This window comes from Hemiscyllium ocellatum, chromosome 28 (genome assembly GCF_020745735.1).
Source record: "Hemiscyllium ocellatum isolate sHemOce1 chromosome 28, sHemOce1.pat.X.cur, whole genome shotgun sequence".
Lineage (NCBI taxonomy): Eukaryota > Metazoa > Chordata > Chondrichthyes > Orectolobiformes > Hemiscylliidae > Hemiscyllium > Hemiscyllium ocellatum.
Genome location: NC_083428.1, coordinates 23,218,426 through 23,239,326, shown reverse-complemented (window position 1 = coordinate 23,239,326; position 20,901 = coordinate 23,218,426). Strand labels below are relative to the sequence as shown.

Genomic DNA, 20,901 nt, shown 5'->3' with positions numbered 1-20,901 from the left:
TACAAGGGTTCAGAAAAGATTAACAAGGAGTTGCCAGGGTTGGAGGATGAGAGCTATATAGGGAGGCTGAATAGGATGGGGCTGTTTTCCCTGGAGTGTCGGAGGCCGAGTGTTCATAGAGGTTTATAAAATCATGGAGGGGCATGTATAGGGTAAATAGAAAAGTCTCTTTCTGGGGTGGGGGAATCCAGAACTAGAGGGCATGGGTTTAGGGTGAGGGGAAAGATATAAAAGAGACCTAGGAGCAACGTTTTCACGCAGAGGGTAGTACATGTATGGAATGAGTTGTCAGAGGAAGTGATGGGGCTAGTACAAATGCAACATTTAAAAGGCATCTGGATGGGTATATGAATAGGAAGGGTTAGGAGGAATATGGGCCGGATGCTGGTAGGTTGGACTAGATTGGGTTAGGACAGCACTAGTTGGACCGAAGGGTCTGTTTCCGTGCTGTACATCTCTGACTCAATGACTGGGCTTCTTCTCTCAGAACTTTGAACAAGTTGAAAACTAGAGAATATCTAGAGAACGCAAAATCAAAAAATCCCAACCCAATCCAGCACGTTCCAAAGCAAAATTGCCTCCTGCCCAAAACCACAGCCAATTCATTTTTCCCCCCCACCCCTACTCCCAACATTCTGGTTTCAAACACCTGGCTGGTTAATGGGACTAGAACAGTTAGGTAGTCATTTTTGGCCGGCACAGACCAATGAGCCGAAGGGTCTTTTTCTCTATTGTAGGCTTCTGTGACTCTAACCTCAGGTTGGCTGGCCAGCAGCAGTCCTCTCGATTGACCAACACCACTTCCAATCAGCTACTAGTTCCTGAGCATAACATCTCAGTGCTGGATTGTCCAGTGTTCTAACAGCAGTAATTAACAGACGTTATCTTTCTGCTAGTTTCCAACAGCAGTCTTTTTCTTCTGCCTTTTTAAAAATGAAGCTGCTGTTCAAATGTTCAATTTTTTTAACATCAACTGTCAGTTCTAAACCAAAAATGAGAAAAGTAAGAGTTTCTGACAATTAGCAATCCAAAGAGAGAACTTTGAATCATTTCTGGTAAAACCAATAGTGTTGTGGTACAAAGCTAAACAGAGGAGGTGCCCAGTTTGATTCTTGCCAAGTTATTCAGGCTCAGAAGCAGCAACATCAGAGCCTCTGAGTAAAGGCAAACATGTAGACCTGAAGCATTAAACAAATATGGATAGATATCAAAGGGTTGTTGCACTTCTGGATCTCCATTCCAACAAAAAAAGAAGTGCTGTCAGATGCAAAGAAAATAGGTTTACATCACGTTTTTCACCTCCTGATTACAAAATGTAGGTTCATAGATAGGACTGATCAAATTTGGCTTGATGACAACATTTCAGTTAGACTATTTAAAAGAGAGAGTTCCTCTTTTCAGCAGCCACTCCCTTCACTTCAAAACGGATACAAAATATTGAACACCAAATACCTGTTTGGTTTTATGTTATTAAGTTGCTATCTTTCACCATTGCTTCATGTTTACTAATGTGAATTCCTCTTGGAAGATTGAAATTCCAAAGAGTATAGAAGCAAAACGTGAAAATATTGAAGACTGGACGCAATATACAGACATTAAATCTTTGGATATTATAATTAGGTTTTTATAAAAAAGACAAATTTTGCTACTGCACACACTTGTCATTCAATAAACAGGACAAAATTCAATGGCAACATTTCCTGTTTGATAACAACATCACATTGGCCATGGAGGGATTAATATTTGAGCCACCAGTTCACACCACACTTAATACTTTGATGGGACACAATTTAAATCCAGGAACTGTGTATTCTTTTTACCCGATAAGACAGACCACAGCCATCCACAAAGCCACCCACCTTTCACCAATTTTAAAAGAAAGGGCTTTAAAAGAAACTAAGCATCTTTTACAAGTCACATTTCCTCCAATCCATTTGGATTAACATTTCCAAAGAGCAGATATTTTTTAGTGACAACTTTAACCCAACTTGTCTTACAGTGCATTAATGAGTAGTTAAAAAGTCAAAAAGTAGTAGGGGCTGCAGTGTAAACGCACATAAATGAAAAAGACTTGAAGAATAGTGAAAACAGGAGCTGTAAGTGATAAATCATTTTAAGGGCAAGTTTTAGAGATTATGGGTTTTGAAGTCCAATAACACAATTGGTGACACAGAAATATAAAGTGAAGAGTAAACAACAAACTGAGCACAGAAATATCATTTGTCTAAAGTCTACAGATTAAAAGAACATTCAAGATGTAAAGTAGAGCTAGAATGTGGATAATTGTGAGCACAAGATTCTAATAATCCAAAGTGGGATGTTGGAGGAGTTTGGCAAGGATAGGGATGCCATAATTTCAACAGATTACAGTTTGCAGAGGATAAAGACAAATAGCTAGCAAAGAGACTTATACAATACTGAGGGGCCTGGATAAAGTGGACAGGGAGAAGATGTTTCCACCAGTACGAGAGACTAGACTCCAAGGGCACAGTCTCAGAGGAGAAAGGATGACTGTTTAGACCATGGATGAATGGAATTTCTTCAGCCAGAGGGTGGTCAATCTGTGAAACTCATTGTTCAATAGCCCTCTGTAGCAATCTGTTGAGTGCATTAAGATAGAAATAAGTTTTGGTTTAGAAAGGGGACTAGGGATTACACGAAGGTAAAGCATGGGGCTGAGAAACATATCAGCCACGGCTGAATGGAAGAGAGAACTAAATGGACCAAATGACCTAATTCTATTCGCTCCCTAGCGGTGTAAGAGGAAATTTACAAAAGCAGGTTTTGGAGGTGACAAAGGTATGGGCCGCTGCCTCAAAACACAGCTGGGAGAAGTAGGATTGAATGACGGATTATTTCAGATGAGAGAAAGAGATTTGTAGATGGAAGCTCAAGTGTGTGTGGTGGTGGTGGTGGTGGTGGTGGGGGTGGGTTGGGGGAAGAACACACACACACACACACACACAGAGCGAGAGAGAGAGCGTGCGCGAGACACGGAGAGAGAGAGAGACACACACACACACAGAAAACAAAGCATCTCAAAAAAAGGTACAAATTTGTCAAGAATTTAATTAAAAACTCAAGTTTGAAGATAAACCCCAAATGATGCTGATGAAAGGACTGCACCAACTCAAATTTTCATTGCAAGTATTTACTTTTGAGTGGTTCTTTGACAAAGAGCAATAAATGATTTAAAATATGCTGTTACAAAAGCTATAATTTTTAAACAAAGTAGAGGAATTAAACATTAAAATCCTACCAGATTATGTACCGTCCCTTCATAATTCGGTGATAATGCACCTTGGCCTCCAGATCTAGACCATTGACCTGTACCTAGAAAACGATAACTGCTAGTAAGACTTTGTTTTACTCAAAATCAAGTCCACAATATTAAATTGAAAATGGTTTGCTTAATTCTCATTCAATCCATTTCTGAGCTCTAGAACTTTCAGTAAAGTTGAACCAAATTACAGAGCAGCTCAAGTTCTTTCATGCCCACATCCCTATCCACCTCCTCAAACCATTCACTCCTTTCACTGAGAACACAGTGAAAGCAAGGGTTCCCAACACTGCATCAACTCCTAAGACTTCTTTGACGCATCATCCAAAGCCACAACCTCTACCAGCAACAATCAGAAGAGAACACTTCACTTCCATGTCATGTAACATCCAGGCCTGGAAATATATGTTACTAATCTTTCATAATCAAAATCCTTAAATTCACTCCCTAACTACGAAGTGGGAATACCTAGACCATACAAGCTGTAACTGTTCACCATTAAAAGGTGAAACAGGGATATTAAATGCTGGCCTGACTAACCACATCCTATGCCATGACCGAAGGCAGAAAATACCAATTACATTCTATTTAACAACTGTTTCAATTTAAGCTTTGACCATTAGATGGTGCAATTGCACCATATTCAAGTATAATGGAACAACCATGCATCCATGTTTCCAGGTATAATAGCTTAGACAAATGCTAACTATAATATTCTGAAAGTGAACACCTGAATTTTAAATCAAACCATGGGAAAAAACCAAAACCACAATTTACCTGCAATTGCCTGTGGGGACCCAACTGGCGTTGATGGATTTGAATGGAAGTTATTGCTGGTGTGATCTGGTGAATAGATCTGGAAAACATTAAAGGGTCAAACTGAATTCAACACAAAGGCAACTTACTTAAATCGCATCTTCTTGTGAAGCTGAATTCATATTGAACATTGTAATGTTGATTAACTACATTTCAAGTACCAATCTAAATTTAGCTGCATACAAAATTCTAACCCTGCAATAAGCTGGTTCATGTTATTTAAAGACAGTTAACTAATCCTTACTTTAAAATGACTCATTATGCAAGCTTACCGAAGCTAGAGCCTTTCCCAGTGCATCACAGGTTTGTGGGCTGCCAGCTGAGCTTCCTCTGTTAGCTAAAACCAGAATAGATACATTAACAGGAAACCCAGCAGGTAAATACAATAAATATTTTATGTTCAGCTAACAGATGTATCTGAATTCAGATAAACCACATGAATCTATTATTTAAATAAATCAATTTAACAGAAGCATATTTTTAGACAAAGACCTCATCATTTATTTCTTGAAAACTAGGATACAAATTCACAAATTATGTTCACATAACTAAATATGGCTAACAAAAATAAAAAGTTAATTTTGTTTGCAAAATTTAAGAGTGAGTGATGAACAAGGGTGAAAAGCTGTAAAGTTTAAATGACATCAGAAAGATGGAAACTCATTTATAAAGGGACAAAACAGCCAAATGCATTACTCCATTTGTGTGCACAGTGACAAATAAATTGAGCAGCTAGATCAGATATATTAATAGCTCGATGTTTTAAATTCAGGACACCACAACCTACACAAAGCTAGGACACTATGTAAGCTCACTTTCAAGTGGCAAAATCTGTTAAGTGTTACTCTGATCCACCCTATGACAAGACTATTCTTCAATTCACTCCTAAGATCTGCATTTGAATGCTTTCCTCACCCCCAGACTTCATATGCAAGGAATTAAGGAGGACCAATTATTTTATAGGTGATTTGTCTTTGAAGGTTCCCAAAACTATTGCATCAATGGTTTAAAATCCAAGATATAACAAGTCCACACCTCTACATGCACGACAAGATTATGGCTTGGATTTTGTGGTAAGAGGCAAAACATAGCATGGCTGCTGACCTTAAGAAAAACACCTCATGAAGGTCTAGACAACTCCATGACAAGGATTTTTCCTTTCCTGACAAGAATTCAAATCTGATGCCAAGTCAAGAGGATCATTAAGTGTCCAGCAACAATAGTCGCAAAGCCAAAAAGCATGTGAAGTAGCCAAACATATTGAAGCCTGAAGCACTTTATCCTTAATTTTCATACAGTGAAATAAATTCTTAGAATAAGGTAGAAGCTAAAATAATCAAACATATTTTAAAAAGTTCAATTGTTTTCATGACAATGGCTAAATTGGATACTAACTTTCCAGGAAACTAGTTTTAGGTATAATTATGAAGTTCATATATTCTTTAAAATCCCAGGTAAACTCATTCAAGTGTACCTTTCTTTCAGGGTTTTTACAATGAGACCAACAAAAAAAAAACAAATAATCAATTCATCAATATCTTACTGATTGCATCTGCGGCAAGGACCAGGACAGTGTGATCTCTAACAGTAACATCTAGATTTCCACTTTATTTTGCACATGCGCAAACTTGTAAAGTTACCCATTTAGTAGAATAATGATTGCTAATCCTGACAGTTACCACTGAAAGGCCAGACTGTAATATTGTCTCATTTCAAACAGGAGTCTTCACCTAGAAGCACTGCTTTACCAATTTATAATGTAGTGAATCAGTGCCGAAAAGAAGTGCAAGTTCAAGGATCAACGCTACAAATGTTCTCACTCCATTTGTAAACATAGTCCTTTTACAGGTGGGATAAGTGGATTCACTTAATGGAGACAGTGGTTTAGCATAAAAGAAAATCATAAAGAATGCCTATCCTTTTAAAAACTTGTGTGATTCCCCCCCAACTCACATCCAAGTGCCCGTGGCCAAATGTTCAACTGTGATCACCAGCAGGAGCAATGCCGCAGAGAAATGGTAAAGAAATCTATATTAGCATTACATACTCCTTTTCATTTATTAAAAACAAAAAATTAAATGAAATGTTTTTAAATATCTCAGAGCACATTCCAGGCATTGAAAATTACAGGGAAAGCAAAACAAAAAAGAAATCATAGAAGAACCCATCAACCAAGGTAGTTTGGAAGGATAACACTTAGTAAGTGGTGAGTATCACCAAGTTCATTAAGGAAATACAAGAAAAGGACCTCAATGCTTTATTTATATGGATTAAAAAAAAACTTCTTTTAGCAGGTAGAGGCTTTGCTAAATATCAGTAATTTTAATAAAAATGTGACTCCACACGATAACTTCTAATTCTCTAAGAGAAACAGTACTAATTCCAAATGACAACAACTTAGAGTCAGAGTTACACAGCACGGAAACAGACTGTTTTGGTCCAAACAGTCCATGCTGACCATAATCCCAAACTAAACGAATCACACCTGCCTGCACTTGGTCCATATCCCTCCAAGTGTTTCACATTTATGTATTTACATAAATATCTGTTGAACACTAAGTGTAGCTGCATCCATCACTTTCTCTGGACGTTCATTGCATACTGGACTACATTTTAAAAAAAACATTGTCCCTCATGTCTCTTTTTTAATCTTTTTCCTTGCAGCTTAAAAATTTGCCCCCTGTTGTTGAAATCCCCCATCCTAGGGAAAAGACACCTGCCACTCACCTTATCTATACACCTCATGATTTTATAAGCCTCTAAAAGGTCACCTCTCAACCTCCTATACTTCAGTGAAAGAAGTCCCAGCTTACCTAGCATCTCCTTATAACTCAACTCCTGCATTCCTGGCAACATCCTGGTCATCTCCTGCTGAAGGATATCCTTCCTATAACAGGTTGACCAGAACTGGCCAGAGCACTCCGGAAGAGGCCTCACCAATGTCCTGTACAAGCTCAACACAACTTGTATGGAATACTAGTATCAAAATGCATTTCTCCTCAATGGCTAGTAACTCAAATTATCATTCCCTAACAGATTTGCTCGCCAACTTCAAGATAACATTAACTTGATGTTCACACATACACTGCTGGGTAACCAGAAATTCTGGTCCAAGTGTTTCTGCTCCAAGTGTTAGCAGAAAGTAAGACTTAAAATTTCTTATTCCAGTTGGAGTTCAGATATCATTTGGCCCAGAATATTAAAATGTGTTCTGAGGAATTCCTGCATGTTGGGTTTAGGTGGTGTCTTCTGATTTAACTAGGCTTGACATTAACTTAAGACAAAATTTGTGTAAAGGGAAGTCACTTTTATGTAATGAATTCTACAATGCTATTTCAACTTCTTGGAGAAATACATTGCATCACAGTGCTTTGCTCTAAATAGTGATCAGATATGGTTGCACTGGGTGTCAGTGGAACACAGCACAGACAAAAGTTCACTTCCCACACTCCACGTCCTAATGAGTTTTGCAACAAACTTACATCACTGGAGAATAATTCCTGCACACTAATATTATATGTATTTTTTTTAAAAAAGGTTTGCAATTTCTAGAGCTAAAATCCAATTTTAGTACTTTTATGCTGTAAAATGGACCATGATCTAAACAAACCAAAAGTGGAATGTAACACCATGAATTGTAATCTATTTTTCTGATTATGATGGTGCGATTTCTTATACTGAATTTTTCAAATTTGTTGAACTGCTGTTTCTTGCCCCATTCAATGGTAAAGTCACCAGATCATACGGTCTCTTTCTCATTACAAAGACAACTGATGGTGGTTTACCCTGCGCCTCGCCCAAGAGGAGAGGTTGAGAAGGAGAATCCTTCATGGTAACCTCAGCGTGTGCAGGAACTGAACACAGGCCGTTGGCGTCACTCTGTATTGCAAAATAGCTGCCTAGTCAACGGAGCTAAATCAACTCTCATCTGATTCAATGGCTAGAAGACCAAAACATTTAACAATTTTAGTCAGTTCAAAACTAAATGAAATAGTAGACAAAAAAATTTTTAAATTGTGCTAAACACAGTTTACATTAGCTAAAAAATAAATCAAGCTTGGATGTGGAGTTTAAGGATCGGTTCAACTAGGGCCAATTATTTTTACCATTTTGTCTTGCTGAAATACATTAACCAATTTAGCTCCAGGGAAAAAAAAACAAAACTAAAACAACATGAAACAGAAGATGGAAGGATCTTGTTTGTACTTGTGAACCTCCTGGAAAAAACATCTTTATTCTTTACACAAAGCTTTTTTCAGCTATCACTGAAAAGGAAAGAAATTCTGGTTGTCTGCTTACTCTGAGCTGGTGAGTTTGTTTTCAGATGTTTCATCACCATGCTAGGTAACATCAGTGGATCTACAGTGGGGCATTGGCATTCTGTCCCACTTGCAATATGTGTCTTGGTCTGTCGCGGTGCGTGGTGTTATTTCCGGTTCTGTTTCTGAGAGATTGGTTAAATGGGGTTCAAATCTGCGTGTTTGTTAATGGAGTTCCGGTTCGAATGCCAAGTCTCTAGGAAATCCCGCACCTGTCTTTGTTTGGCTTGTCCAAGAATGATTATAGTGTCCTTTGTCTGTATGTGTGGATACTAGTAATAGTCAGTCATGTCTTTTGGTGGTTAGTTGGTGTTCATGTATCCTGGTGGCTAGTTTCCATAATCCCGAACTAAAGTAACTGTCTTAGGTGTTGTAGTAGGTTTGTGGGCTACCATGATGCCTTGGGGCAGGAGTAGTCTGGTGGTCATTTCTGAAAGGTCTTTGATATATGGTGGAGTGAATGGAGTCTCTGGGTGTGTTGTGTCACCTTGTGTAGATCTGTTGTGCAGGCATCAATGGATTGCACTTAGCAGGTTGTATAGTTTGTATACAACTATACAATGTATACAACTATACGTTGTATAGTTGTTTCTGCTCGGCTCCTCATAGCTCTGGGGGTGCTGCGTGTTGTGGCTCGTTTAAACAGTGGCCTGATGCAGTTCCATTGTGGGTACTGGGATAGTTGAGTAGTTGAGTTTTGTAGTTGAGTATCTGGTCAGTGGCTTTCCTGTAAACACTGGTCTGCAGTTCTCCACTGGTTTTTCATTCTACCGTGACATCGAAGGAGTGTGGGTTATTGTTCGCTTCCTCTTTGGTGAACATTATACTGGTGAGGATCTTGTCTGTGTGTTTGTGGGTTTCTTCTAGTTTCTCACGTTTCGCAGTGGCAAAAAGGTGTCATCCCCACAGCAGACCCAAAGCTTAGGCTGGATTGTGGGAAGGGCTGTCTGTTTTAACCTCTGCATAGCTGGTTTTGCTATAAGTCCTGATATTGGTGAGCCCACAGGCATCCCATTGATTTGTTTGCATATCCTGTTGTTGAAGATAAAGTGGGTATTGGAGGATGCTGTCCTTGCTGGAGTTGGCACTGTTGGGTGTTTGTATTCCAGGTTTGTCTAGCAGTGAGGCCAGGTGTTTCTTTGGCTAGGGTGACAATTGTTGATGTGAAAAAGGGCCATCATGTCAAAGGAAACCATGACTTCATCATCCTCTATCTTGGTATCTTTGATGTTAAGGAATTCCTGGATGGAGTGGTTCGAGTCTTCTAGCAGGTGTTATAGCTTTTGTTGTAGTTCCATTGCTAATCTGTATGTCAGTGTGCTGGGAAGTGAGACTATGGGTCTGAGGGGGGCCCCTTGTTTGTGTACCTTTGTTAATCCATATAAACAGGGCGTGTTGGACCCTTCTGGTTTCATCCAAGACCCTCCTTGGACATTACAGTAGAACGAAAAACCAATGGAGAACTGCAGACAAGCATTTACAAGAAAGTCACACACACGGACCAGATACTCAAGTGCAAAAGCAACCATCTCAACACCCACAAATGGAACTGCATTAGGACACTATTTAAATGAGCTATAACACAATGCAGCACCTTGAAACGATGAGGGTCAAGGAAAAACACCTATACAACGTATTCAGGAACAACAAAGGGATTGGTTAAAATGTGATGCTTTAATGCAAGGAGTGTCAGAAATAAGAGTGATGAATTTAGTCCCAAGTACTGATCCATGCTCTATGTTGTGGCCATAAATGGAGATGTGGGTTTCACAGGGGCAGGAATGGTTGCTCGATGTTCCAGGATTTAGAACTTTTAAAAACAACAGGGAGGGTGGAAAAAGAGGCAGGAGCATTGCTCATCAGAGTGCATCATAGCTACTGGAAGTTAGAACAGCAAAGGAGCAGCCACCTCATTGGGGGTTTTCCACAGACCCCGTAATAGCAGTAGGGAGATTGAAGAACTCAGATGGCAGATTTTGGAAAAATGCAGATGTAGCAGGGCTGTTGTTAATAGGTGACTTCAACTTTCCCAATGTTGACTGGAACCTCCTTAATGCAGATAGTTTGGATGGAGCTGTTTCTGTCAAATATCTGGGAGGGTTTCCTTACTCAGTACATAGACAGGCTGACGAGAAGAGGCCATTTTGGATTTGGTGCTCGGCAATGAGCCAGGACAGTGTCAGATCTTGCGGTGGGAGAACACTTTGGTGACAGTGATCACAACTGCCTCACATTTACCAAGGGAAGATATTTAATTGGGGAAAAGGAAATTATGATGCTAATCAGACAGGAGTTGGAAGTATAGATTGAGAGCAATTGTTCCACAAGGGCACAACCGACATGGGGAGACTGTTTAAGGAGCAATTGTTGCGAGTGATGCACAAATTTGTTCCACTGAGACAGGCAAGGGGTAAGATTAAGGAGCCTTGGATGACAAGAACAGAGGAGCTTCTCGTCAAAAGGAAGGCGGCAGCTTATGTAAGGTGGAGGAAGAAAGGATCTAGCACGGCTTTAGTGGATTACAGGTTTACTAGAAAAGAGCTTAGAAATAGACTGAGGCGAGCCAGGAGGGCGCACAAAAAAGGCTTGGTAGGAAGGATGAGGGAGAACCCAAAGGCATTTTAGTCATAAGTGAGGAATAGGAGAATAATCAGGGAGAAGGGCGGGCCGGTCAGGGATAGTGTAGGGAACCAGTGTGTGGTGTCTGAGCAAATGGGGGAAGCCCTAAATGAGTTTTTTGCTTCAGTTTTCACTAAGGAAAGGGACCTTGTTGTGAATGAGAACTTTCAGGAACTGGGAAACAGGCTTGAACAGATCAAGATTGGTGAAGTTGATGTATTGCAAATTTTGACAAACATTAAGATTGATAAGTCTCCAGGGCCAGACCAGATTTATCCGAGATTGCTCCGGGAAACGAGGTTGCTAAGCCGCTGGAGAAGATCTTTGCTTCCTCACTGTCCACAGGAATCATACCGGAGGGAGGCGAATGTTGTTCCTCTTTTCAAGAGGAGGAATAGGGAAATCTCTGGCAATTACAGACCAGTCAGTCAGTCAGCCTTACATCTGTGGTCAGCAAGGTTTTGGAAAGAATTCCAAGGGATAGGATTTATGACTATTTGGAAAAGCATAATGATTAAGGGCAGTCAGCATGGCTTTGCGAGGGGCAAGTCGTGCCTCACAAATCTTGAGTTCTTGGAGGTGACGACGAGACAGGTCTACGAAGATCAAGCAGTGGATGTGGTGTATATGGACTTCAGCAAGGCATTTGATAAGGTCCCCATGGTAGGCTCATTCATAAAGTCAGTAGATATGGGATACAGGGAGATTTCGCGGTCTGGATTCAGATCTGGTTGGCCTACAGAAGGCAGAGAGTCGGATGGAAAGTATCCTGCCTGGAGGTCAGTGGTGAGTGGTGTCCCACAGAGTTCAGTTCTTGGGCCTCTGCTCTTTGTAGTTTTTATAAATGAAGGTGGTGGTTGAGGGGTCTGTTAGTAAAATTGCCAATGACACAAAGGTTGGAGGTGCCGTTGATACCAACAAGGGCTACTGCAGGCTGCAGTGCGACACAGACAGGATGCAGAGCTGGGTTGAGAAATGGCAGAAGGAGTTCAACCTAAATAAATGTGAAGTGATGCATTTTGGAAGGTTGAACTTGAAATGCTGAATATAGGATTAAAAGATAGGAGTCTTGGCAGCGTGGAGGAACAGGGGGGATCTTGGCGTTCAATGCATAGGTCCCTCAAAGTTGCCGCCCAAGTGGATAGGGTTGTTAAGAAAGCATATGGTGTTCTGGCTTTCATTAACAGGGGGATCGAGTGTAAGAGTCACAAGGTTTTGCTGCAGCTCTACAAAACCCTGAGACCATACTTGGAATATTGTCTCCAGTTCTGGTCACCCTACTATAGGAAATATACAGAAGGCTTTGGAGAGGGTGCAAAGAAGCTTTACCAAGATGCTGCCTGGACTGGAGGGCTTGTCTTATGAAGAGAGGTTGACTAAGCTTGGACTTCTCTCTGGAGGAGGAAGAGGGGTGACCTGATCGAGGTATACAAGGTAATGAAAGGCTTGGATAAAGTCAATAGCCAGAGACTTTCCCCAGGGCAGGACTGACTGGCACAAGCTATCATTTTAAGACATTCGGAGGAAGGTATAGAGGAGACGTCAAGAGGTAGGTTCTTTACGCAGAGAGTTCTGAATGCATGGCCAGCGGTGGTGGTGGAAGCAGAGTCTTTAGGGACATTGAAGCGACTGCTGGACATGCACATGGACAGCAGTGAATTGAGGGGTGCTTGGTTAGGTTATTTTATTTTAGATTAGAAATAATCCTTGGCACAACACCGTGGGCCGAAGGGCCTGTTTTCTATGTTCTAACCGTTATGTCATAAGCACAATCCACCGATTCCTGCACAACAGATCTAAGCAAGATAACAACACGTACAGAGACTCCAGTCACTGTACCATACAAAGACATTTTAGGAGATGACCACCAGACTACTCCAGCCCCAAGGCAACATGGTAGCCCACAAACCTACTACCACACCTAAGATAACTACTGATGAATTTAGAAGGACCACACACCCACCAGAACGAATGTAATATACAAAATACCCTACAAGGACTACAACATACATTACATTGGACAAACCGCCAGGAAACTAGCCACCAGGATACATGAACATCAACAAGCCACCAAAAGACATGACGACTATCACTAGTATCCCCACACACAAACAAAGGAGGACACCAGTTCGACTGCGACATTACATCCATCCTGGGACATGCTAAACAAAGAAACTCACGGGAATTCAAAGAGACCTGGAATCCAAACCGAGAACTCCATTAAACATACACAGATTTGAACCCCATTTACTAAACTCTCAGAAACAGAACCAGAAGTGATACCACCCACCGCAACAGAACAAAACACATAAACAGCACGTGGGACAGAACACCACTTCATTGGAAGCTCACTGATGACACCTTGCATAGTAATTAAATTTCTGAAAACAAACCCAACAGCTCAGCAAGCAAACAGACAACCTGATCCACAATCTGAGCTACAAACCTTCTCCAAAATCTCAAAATGAGTACTGCATTCAGCAAAATGATTCATTCTCAAAATAATAAATAACTTAGAAATATTGAAACTTGGCAGGGCTCTTCAACTGTGGATGTGACAAAGAAATGCCATCATTCAGGCAATATACACCATCTACAAAGATGTTTGAAGGAGTCTCTTGCCCTCCTTCCTATTTCTTACAATCTTAAGGTCTACATTCAGGACAAAACAGCCCACTTGATTGATAGGATATCAACAAACAAACATTTGGGTCATTCCACCAGCAATGCACTGTAGCAGTAATGTGTACCATCTACAAGATGCACTGCTGAAATTCACCAAGGCTCCTAAAACAGCAATTTGCAAACCCACAACCATCTTAAGGGAGGCAGTTATGTGGGGAGAACACTTTCAAGCCACTACCATTCTGACTTGAAACTTTTTGTTGTTCCTTTGGGGTCATTGAGTCAGTCACCTGGAACTTCCTACCAGAATGGTCTAATGACACCAAAATGGCAGCTGATCACCACCTTCTCAAGGCAAAAAGACATTTGGGTAATAAATTCTGGCCCATCTAGTAATGCTCACGGTCAGTGAATGGATTTGAAAAGGCCCCAACAATCAGTTCAATGCAAAACAGTGACATTGAAGATGTAAACTTGAAATTATGAAATTAAAACTTTAACAATGATAACAGAAAACAACAGGACAACATATGCTTCATACATATGAACAGATAAAAATATTTACAGCAATCATGCGTTAAAAAGCCATACATACTCATGATGGTTTCTGTCCCACTGATTGGTGGTGTGTGAGATGAAACACCATATGCAGTTGAACCTGCATTATTGGAACAATGGAAACCAGACATAGATGGAAGACTTCCGTTAACTTCTGTTGATGGCACACTGTGTATTGGGTAGCTCTAAAAAAAAAAGAAAAATGTAGAGGCACAAAGCTCATTCACCAATTTTCCAAGTGCTGAAAGTATGTGGTTGCACTGAATGTTCAGGGCACTTGCAATCAGTCTTAAAACTACAGATTTTATAACTGAGTTTATTTTTAAGAAATTCATAAACAAACAAACAAAACAAAAACAAAAAACAAACAACAGGTAAAAAGGAAATGGTCATGAAACAAAGGCTAGTTTAAGTCTTTGCCCTTGTTCTATATTCGGATAAAGATGCGATCCAATAAATCAGTATGTGCATGGTATAGATTCTGACCGTCATATGTGCAATCAGTCCCTTAAAACTAAAAATCTTCTATTACACATTTTCAAGGTTTAAAAAGTAAAAATTTGGTTTGACTAAAGTTGGCAGAATAATCCATATCCATGATTTCTTTTGGAGGCTTCTAATCTCAATCATGACATCTTTGGCAAGTAACAAGGGATATATTTTATTACAGAATAAAGCATGAAAAACTCTCTGGCTCTGTTGAGTTTACTGGAAGTACACTACTAATTAGCCCGGGCCGAACGTCTTTGAAGAGGCTACAAACACAACTTACGAGTTAGAACAAAAAGATGAAAACAAAAACACACAAGGATTTCCAATCATCATGCCACTAAGCCATATTTTAAACTAGAAATGTTAGATTTCTATCAGCTACTTAGAACATTCAAGTACTGTAATTCTCAAAATTGATACAGAAACTAATAGAACAAACCATGACTATTTTAAAAACATGCACTGGCATTAAACATTAACTCCAAGACGCAGTTGGACAAATTTAGGAGCATGTAGGAGGCTTGTTTAAAGATATTTAGTGATATGGAAACAAAATAGGTGAAATGAAGGTCTGATACAGGTTTTCTACAATATCTCTGAATGGTTCAAGAGGACTTTTCCAGCAATAGATAGGAGACTACGTGAAACAAATTTGGCCTTCACGATACAGCTCATATTTTTGAGGAAATGAAATTTGATAGTAAAGCTGAGAACTAATCAGAATTATCACTTCAGAGGATGGCTACTGTGGGAATAGGAAGTTCGCACTGTGCAACTGCAAGCTTCCTGGAGGTTGGGGCTAAGGACATTGTTATGTACAAATCTGGAAAAATTATATCTGACCTTTGAATATTTAATGTGACTTTCATGCCCAGAGTAACAAACAGGCTGTACTGTTCAATATGTTACATCTATTGCAAATTGTACCTCTTGCTTTTTTAGGTGAAGAAAAATGCAAGTCTCTTATGGCCATAAATACAGATTTGGGTTTTTAAAAAGTTCTCTCTAATACATGCCTGATTTTTCATGCAATATAAGCCCAAAATAAACAGGAAAATTCCGAGTGCTCCTGGCTGATTAATATTATCCATAAACTTGCACTGCGTACAAAGTCAAGAATGAATTTTCAGTTCATTCCATAAGGCATTAACTTTTGTCCTAAATAAATAAAAAACCAGCCTTAATTTAACAATAATTTATTTAAAAACCAAATGGAAAATGTTGGTTGTTGATGGTTTATCATCCTTCAATGTGATTTAACCCCAGCCGAGCAGAAGGCAGTGAGATTCATGGGATGCGGTTTAAAATTTTCTTATTTTGACACTTCTTGAAAGGACCTCCAACCTGAACAATCAATTGTGTCACTGGACCAAGAAAACTATGTTGGATAAAAATACCCATACTCTAAAAAGGAACATTATATTTTATGGGGTAGATTGACAAAAATAGGAAAAAAGGTATCAAAACAACTCTTTTGGCATCAATAGCTAATTTATTTATGTAACTTCCAGCGATAATTCACTGTGATATGTATTTTGAGACATGTAGTACTAATCAAATGTATATCATTCTGTAACAAATACAATATTCACGAGATTAAAAAATCAAACAAAAAAATTGTCCTTTAAACTTTCCAAGCAAATTGTTAAACTGTAAATGCTCTTGAGTTTGTTTAAAACCAGTTTTTAAAACAGCAGACGTAAATGGTTTGCACATTTTAACAAGAATACTGAGTAAAACTGTATCAGCATACTGATTGAAATGGATCGCTTTCCATAAGCGGACTTTAATAGTTCAGCATCAGCTAAATGATTCAGTGATGTTGAAACAATTGTATAAATGTGCGCAACCAAAAATCAGTATTTATCACTTGGCCTATAGAACAAGTATGAAACTTGTATTATAACAATTTTGCCAGAGGCAAAAATCCTCTAAAACCAGGACGAAATGCTGAGAAAAAAAAAATGGTAACAACAAACAAGCATTTCCAACCTAGAATCATCATCATTCTGGAGATATACCTCACTTACCAGGCGTTCCTGTGAATGAAGGTTGCTGTAGCCACCAGATTGGGACAAATGGGATGAAGAATTTGCCATCAAGTTTCCATATCCTGGCTGGCCTATTCCACTGGATGAAGTCCAAACATCAGGACCATTGTGAATACCATCTAAAAATGTAACAAGAAGCGTACTTAAATAGCTATGGCAAACAGGAACAGAAGTTTAACTACTCACACTCTTATCTGGTCAGTTTTGTATATAGATAAAACAAGATAAAAGTAAACCAAATCACTCTTAGGTAAAGCATTTTTTTTTCTTTCCAGTTATTTGTTGCATTCTGTGAATATATCCTAAGGTTATCAATGGGATCTGTTCTTATTAATGCAGAACAAAAACCCCCTTTTTGGTCTAATTAACTGCTTCATTACAAGGTTGAATCTGGACGAAGACTTTTCCCTTGCGGTTTGGGGGGGGAGGAAGAAAAAAGAAGAGTAGAATAATAAATACTCTTTCACTAATGTGAATTAGTTTGCACTCCTAATCCTGTTCCTAGTGGGCAGTAACTTACAGATGAAAGTCATCCTTAAGTCATTTGTGTACAATTTCAGTAAGATAGACCATAGAATAGCTTGACATGACAAAAAGGCAAGCTCCAACTAGGTGTCTGGATGTCTATGTTCAAGTTGCACCATTGTTGGGGCTGACAAAGGAACTTTCATTTGTATCTAATAATGGATACCTTGTTGAGAAGAACTAGCTGCTAGTAAAAGCAAAACCAAAAAATATTGGAAATATAACCAACATCTTTTAAGATGCTGAGTAAGCTCCAGTCGCAATCTTGAAATGAATCACCCATATAGGATAATTCATCAAATGTACCAGAGTCTGTTTCATCCAACTTGTTCACATTGCAATTTATGTACAGAAATTATTTGCCACACTCAGCCTACATAGTTGCTTAAGTGAAATGGGATGCATTTGGAAGACTGCTCTCTGCACAAGAGGCAGGAAAAGAACAACTAGGCAAGATGGTGTGAAGTCTCAATATTGACCAGAGATTGGTGCTTTGACAATTAATTATTAAATTAGAACAATGCCAAATCTCACAACTGGCAGAGAGTTGGTGAAAAACCAACAAAATCAACAACTTAACTGAAATAATTATTTTGTACCCCACACAGGTTGTTGCAAGACCCTATTGTGCTTAACAATCACATTTACAAATCATTCTCAATTCCCTAATTAAAACTGCTTATCAAGATTCCAATCCTAGATGGATGCAAAGAAAGAGTAGAAATTGTGCAGGGGCTAAGGTAGGTAGGAGTCAAAAAGATTGGTTTGAAAAATTATACACAAAGCATTCACATGTATAGTTGAGCTTGAATGATTTTGACCAATACCCAGAGAACAAAAAACAAAAGAAGCAATGCATCATATTGATACTTCATTCCTTTTTTTCTCCCCCAGTAAAGTTAATTTACCTCAAAGTAGGGTTCCTTTACAGAAATGACTACAGAGACAATGTTATGCACTCAAAACATGTCCAATATTATTAATCAAATTGTGAATCAGGAATTGCAATTTAATAAAGAGAAAACAGAATGCATTCATCAGTTCAATGTTGATTAATTCATTTATCTGTAATCAGCCTTTTACCTTGAATATAGAAAGATCCTGGAAACACAGAACCTGAAGGTTTGGATGAAGAATACCCAGATGTATCTCTGCTATATTCTTCACTTGATGTTGATGCGTAGACCTGCATTGGAAGGTTGAATAAAACACATTTAAAAAGATAAAAACTGAATCAAGGTCTTAAGCTAAATTTCTACAGTTTTTAAGGCCATTTAAACCCAAATAGTTGAATTTTTTCCACCTTAATGAAGTCTAAGGATTTTGTAATAAGTATATATTCACAATTTACATGACTATAATTAGCAGGGTTACTAGTAACCTGTGTCACAGTGGCAGGCAATGATAATCTTCAACAAAACAGAAATAAGCAAATAATTTCCCCATGACTATCATTGCTGGACTCCCCACTAACATCCTGACAGTTACTATTTACAAGGAATTGAACTGGACTAACCATATAAATACAATAGCTAGAAGTGTAGGTCAGAAGCTGGGAATTTTGCAGCAAGTTATTCACCTTTTATCCAGCCCACTCACCTCAAGAGCATGGCCACCAAATGATCAGCCAATAAATGCCTCATGCTTATTCTTACTGCAAATTCTCAAATGGAGATGGTGTACATATCCTTAAAATGGCCAAACAATAATGTTCATGAGCAGCAGTCACAAGTGGCTTTGATCTAAATTAGGAGCAGATTGCAGCAAAATGGGCTTCTGGTCTCACTTCAGTGATGTGACAGAATGGAGGAGAATGTAAAATAACATGATGATCACTGGGGAGAACCTCAGTTAACAAGGCTGGCAATGAGTGCCAGGTGAAACCAACCTCGAGGGATCCCCCCTCTCCTAAGAAAAGGGTTAAGTTAACCATTCACTTCAGTATAATATTGTAGATTTTACTATTTGAAAAAGGGTCCTTTGACAGAAAGCAGTTCAAATCTATGCCTTAGACACCTTCCTCAACTTTCAAACTAGGCACAACGAGCTTTTAAGTCACACCCACTTTAAGGTTGGGGTGAACACTTTCTCTTGTTTCACCTAGATTCCATTATCTGGCCTTTTATCCTTTCTTCCTGACATAAGCTGGGTCAATTTCTTTGATCTACTCACTCTACTGTCATCTGAACTTGCAGAACTTCACTTTCACAGATCCAACCCAGACAATGTTAGCTGGAACTACTATTTGGCTACCCAACAGTTACTTTGAAGCGACTGAATACCAAACTCCAACATCACCTCCTACTGGACTATGATCTCATCAACAAGCATCAAGCCATCAATTCCAAGACTGTCACCTCTTTTTGCAATCACTCTTCCATGATCTAAAACTGCACAGCTCGGTCACTTCCTTTTGAAATGCCACAAAATTATTCTACCATGGCAGACCCACCTTTTCAGCCTGTTCTGGCCCCAAGAACTGATTTCTTCCTTTCCAAACCTTTCTTTCTCCCCTATTCAGGGTCTTCCTACCTACACTGAGTACTCAGTCAACATCCTTCACTGCTTTCACACTGTTCCCAATTTCCTGACACTTACTGTACCTTCTCAGCTCCACCTCTCACCAGAAGTACTTTCATTACTCATTTATTTCATTTAAAATTTCATTACTGGTTATGCCAAACACCAAGATGACCTCAAAAGAGGTGTTAAGCCCCCTTTTTTGAACTCCCCAACAGCCCAGTGGGTAAGTACACCAGTACTGTTAGAAAGGCATTCTAACCCAACAAAGTCCTGCCAGTGCGCACTCACTGTCTGACCTTTTACTTCAAGTTTTCTCTGATGACTCCATTTTCTCCAAATAAAAGCTGTTTCAATAAGGACCTGAAAGGGTCCTACTTCTATGTGCCTTTTAAATGGGAGACGGGAACATTATTTGTTCTAATGATTTGGAGATACCGGTGAGAACTGGGGTGGACAAAGTTAAAAATCACAACACCAGGTTATAGTTCAACAGGTTTATTTGGAGGCACTAGCTTTCGAAGCGTTGTTTCTTCATCAGGTGCTTTATCTTGTCCTACTCCAGCCTGCTCCCTCACCACTTTACAATGATAACTTCTGGATGTAATAAACATAGTAGATTGCAGGACATAGGCATATTTATAGAGGGAGCAGGTTTAAAAAAAAATTTATCACTTTTTGTTCAAATGTAAATGTGTGTATTAACATCTCTGAACAGGCTGATTTAGAAAAATAGGTCAAATGAAATGCAAGCGTAGATAATTTGAAAAACATAGCAGTAACAGATTGGAGTGATTCAGGAATATTAATCTTTAAAAATAGATTTCACTCAGAAAATTCCATTAATAAGCAAATTACAGCCACTCTTCATACATAAATGCAAGTAATGTTGAATTTGTACAAACTGTTGATTAGGTCACAACTGGAGGGCTACTTGCAGTTCTAGAGTCCATTATACTAAGCATGGAGGAAAACATTCAACAACATTCATTGAAATGATAAGACAAATGAGTGTTTTGGATTAAGAATAGCCTGAAACAAATTGGGGCAATTTCAACGACCTGGAGAAGACCAAGCAAGGAGTGATAGCTTTCAA

The 20,901-nt window shown here is 39.1% G+C and overlaps 1 protein-coding gene across 5 annotated transcripts in view; it reads right to left on the bottom strand.

Annotated features, from left to right (window-relative positions):
- Positions 1-20,901, bottom strand: part of LOC132829193 (transcription factor 12-like) — a 143,956-nt gene that overhangs the window by 36,619 nt on the left and 86,436 nt on the right. For all 5 annotated transcript variants that reach the window (XM_060846563.1, XM_060846560.1, XM_060846561.1 and 2 more), the window contains 6 exons: positions 18,369-18,471; positions 16,740-16,879; positions 14,255-14,402; positions 4,369-4,433; positions 4,058-4,136; positions 3,260-3,333 (listed from right to left, as the gene is read on the bottom strand). In XM_060846563.1, coding sequence (XP_060702546.1) covers positions 3,260-3,333; positions 4,058-4,136; positions 4,369-4,433; positions 14,255-14,402; positions 16,740-16,879; positions 18,369-18,471 — 609 coding nt within the window. The remainder of the gene's footprint in view (positions 1-3,259; positions 3,334-4,057; positions 4,137-4,368; positions 4,434-14,254; positions 14,403-16,739; positions 16,880-18,368; positions 18,472-20,901) is intronic.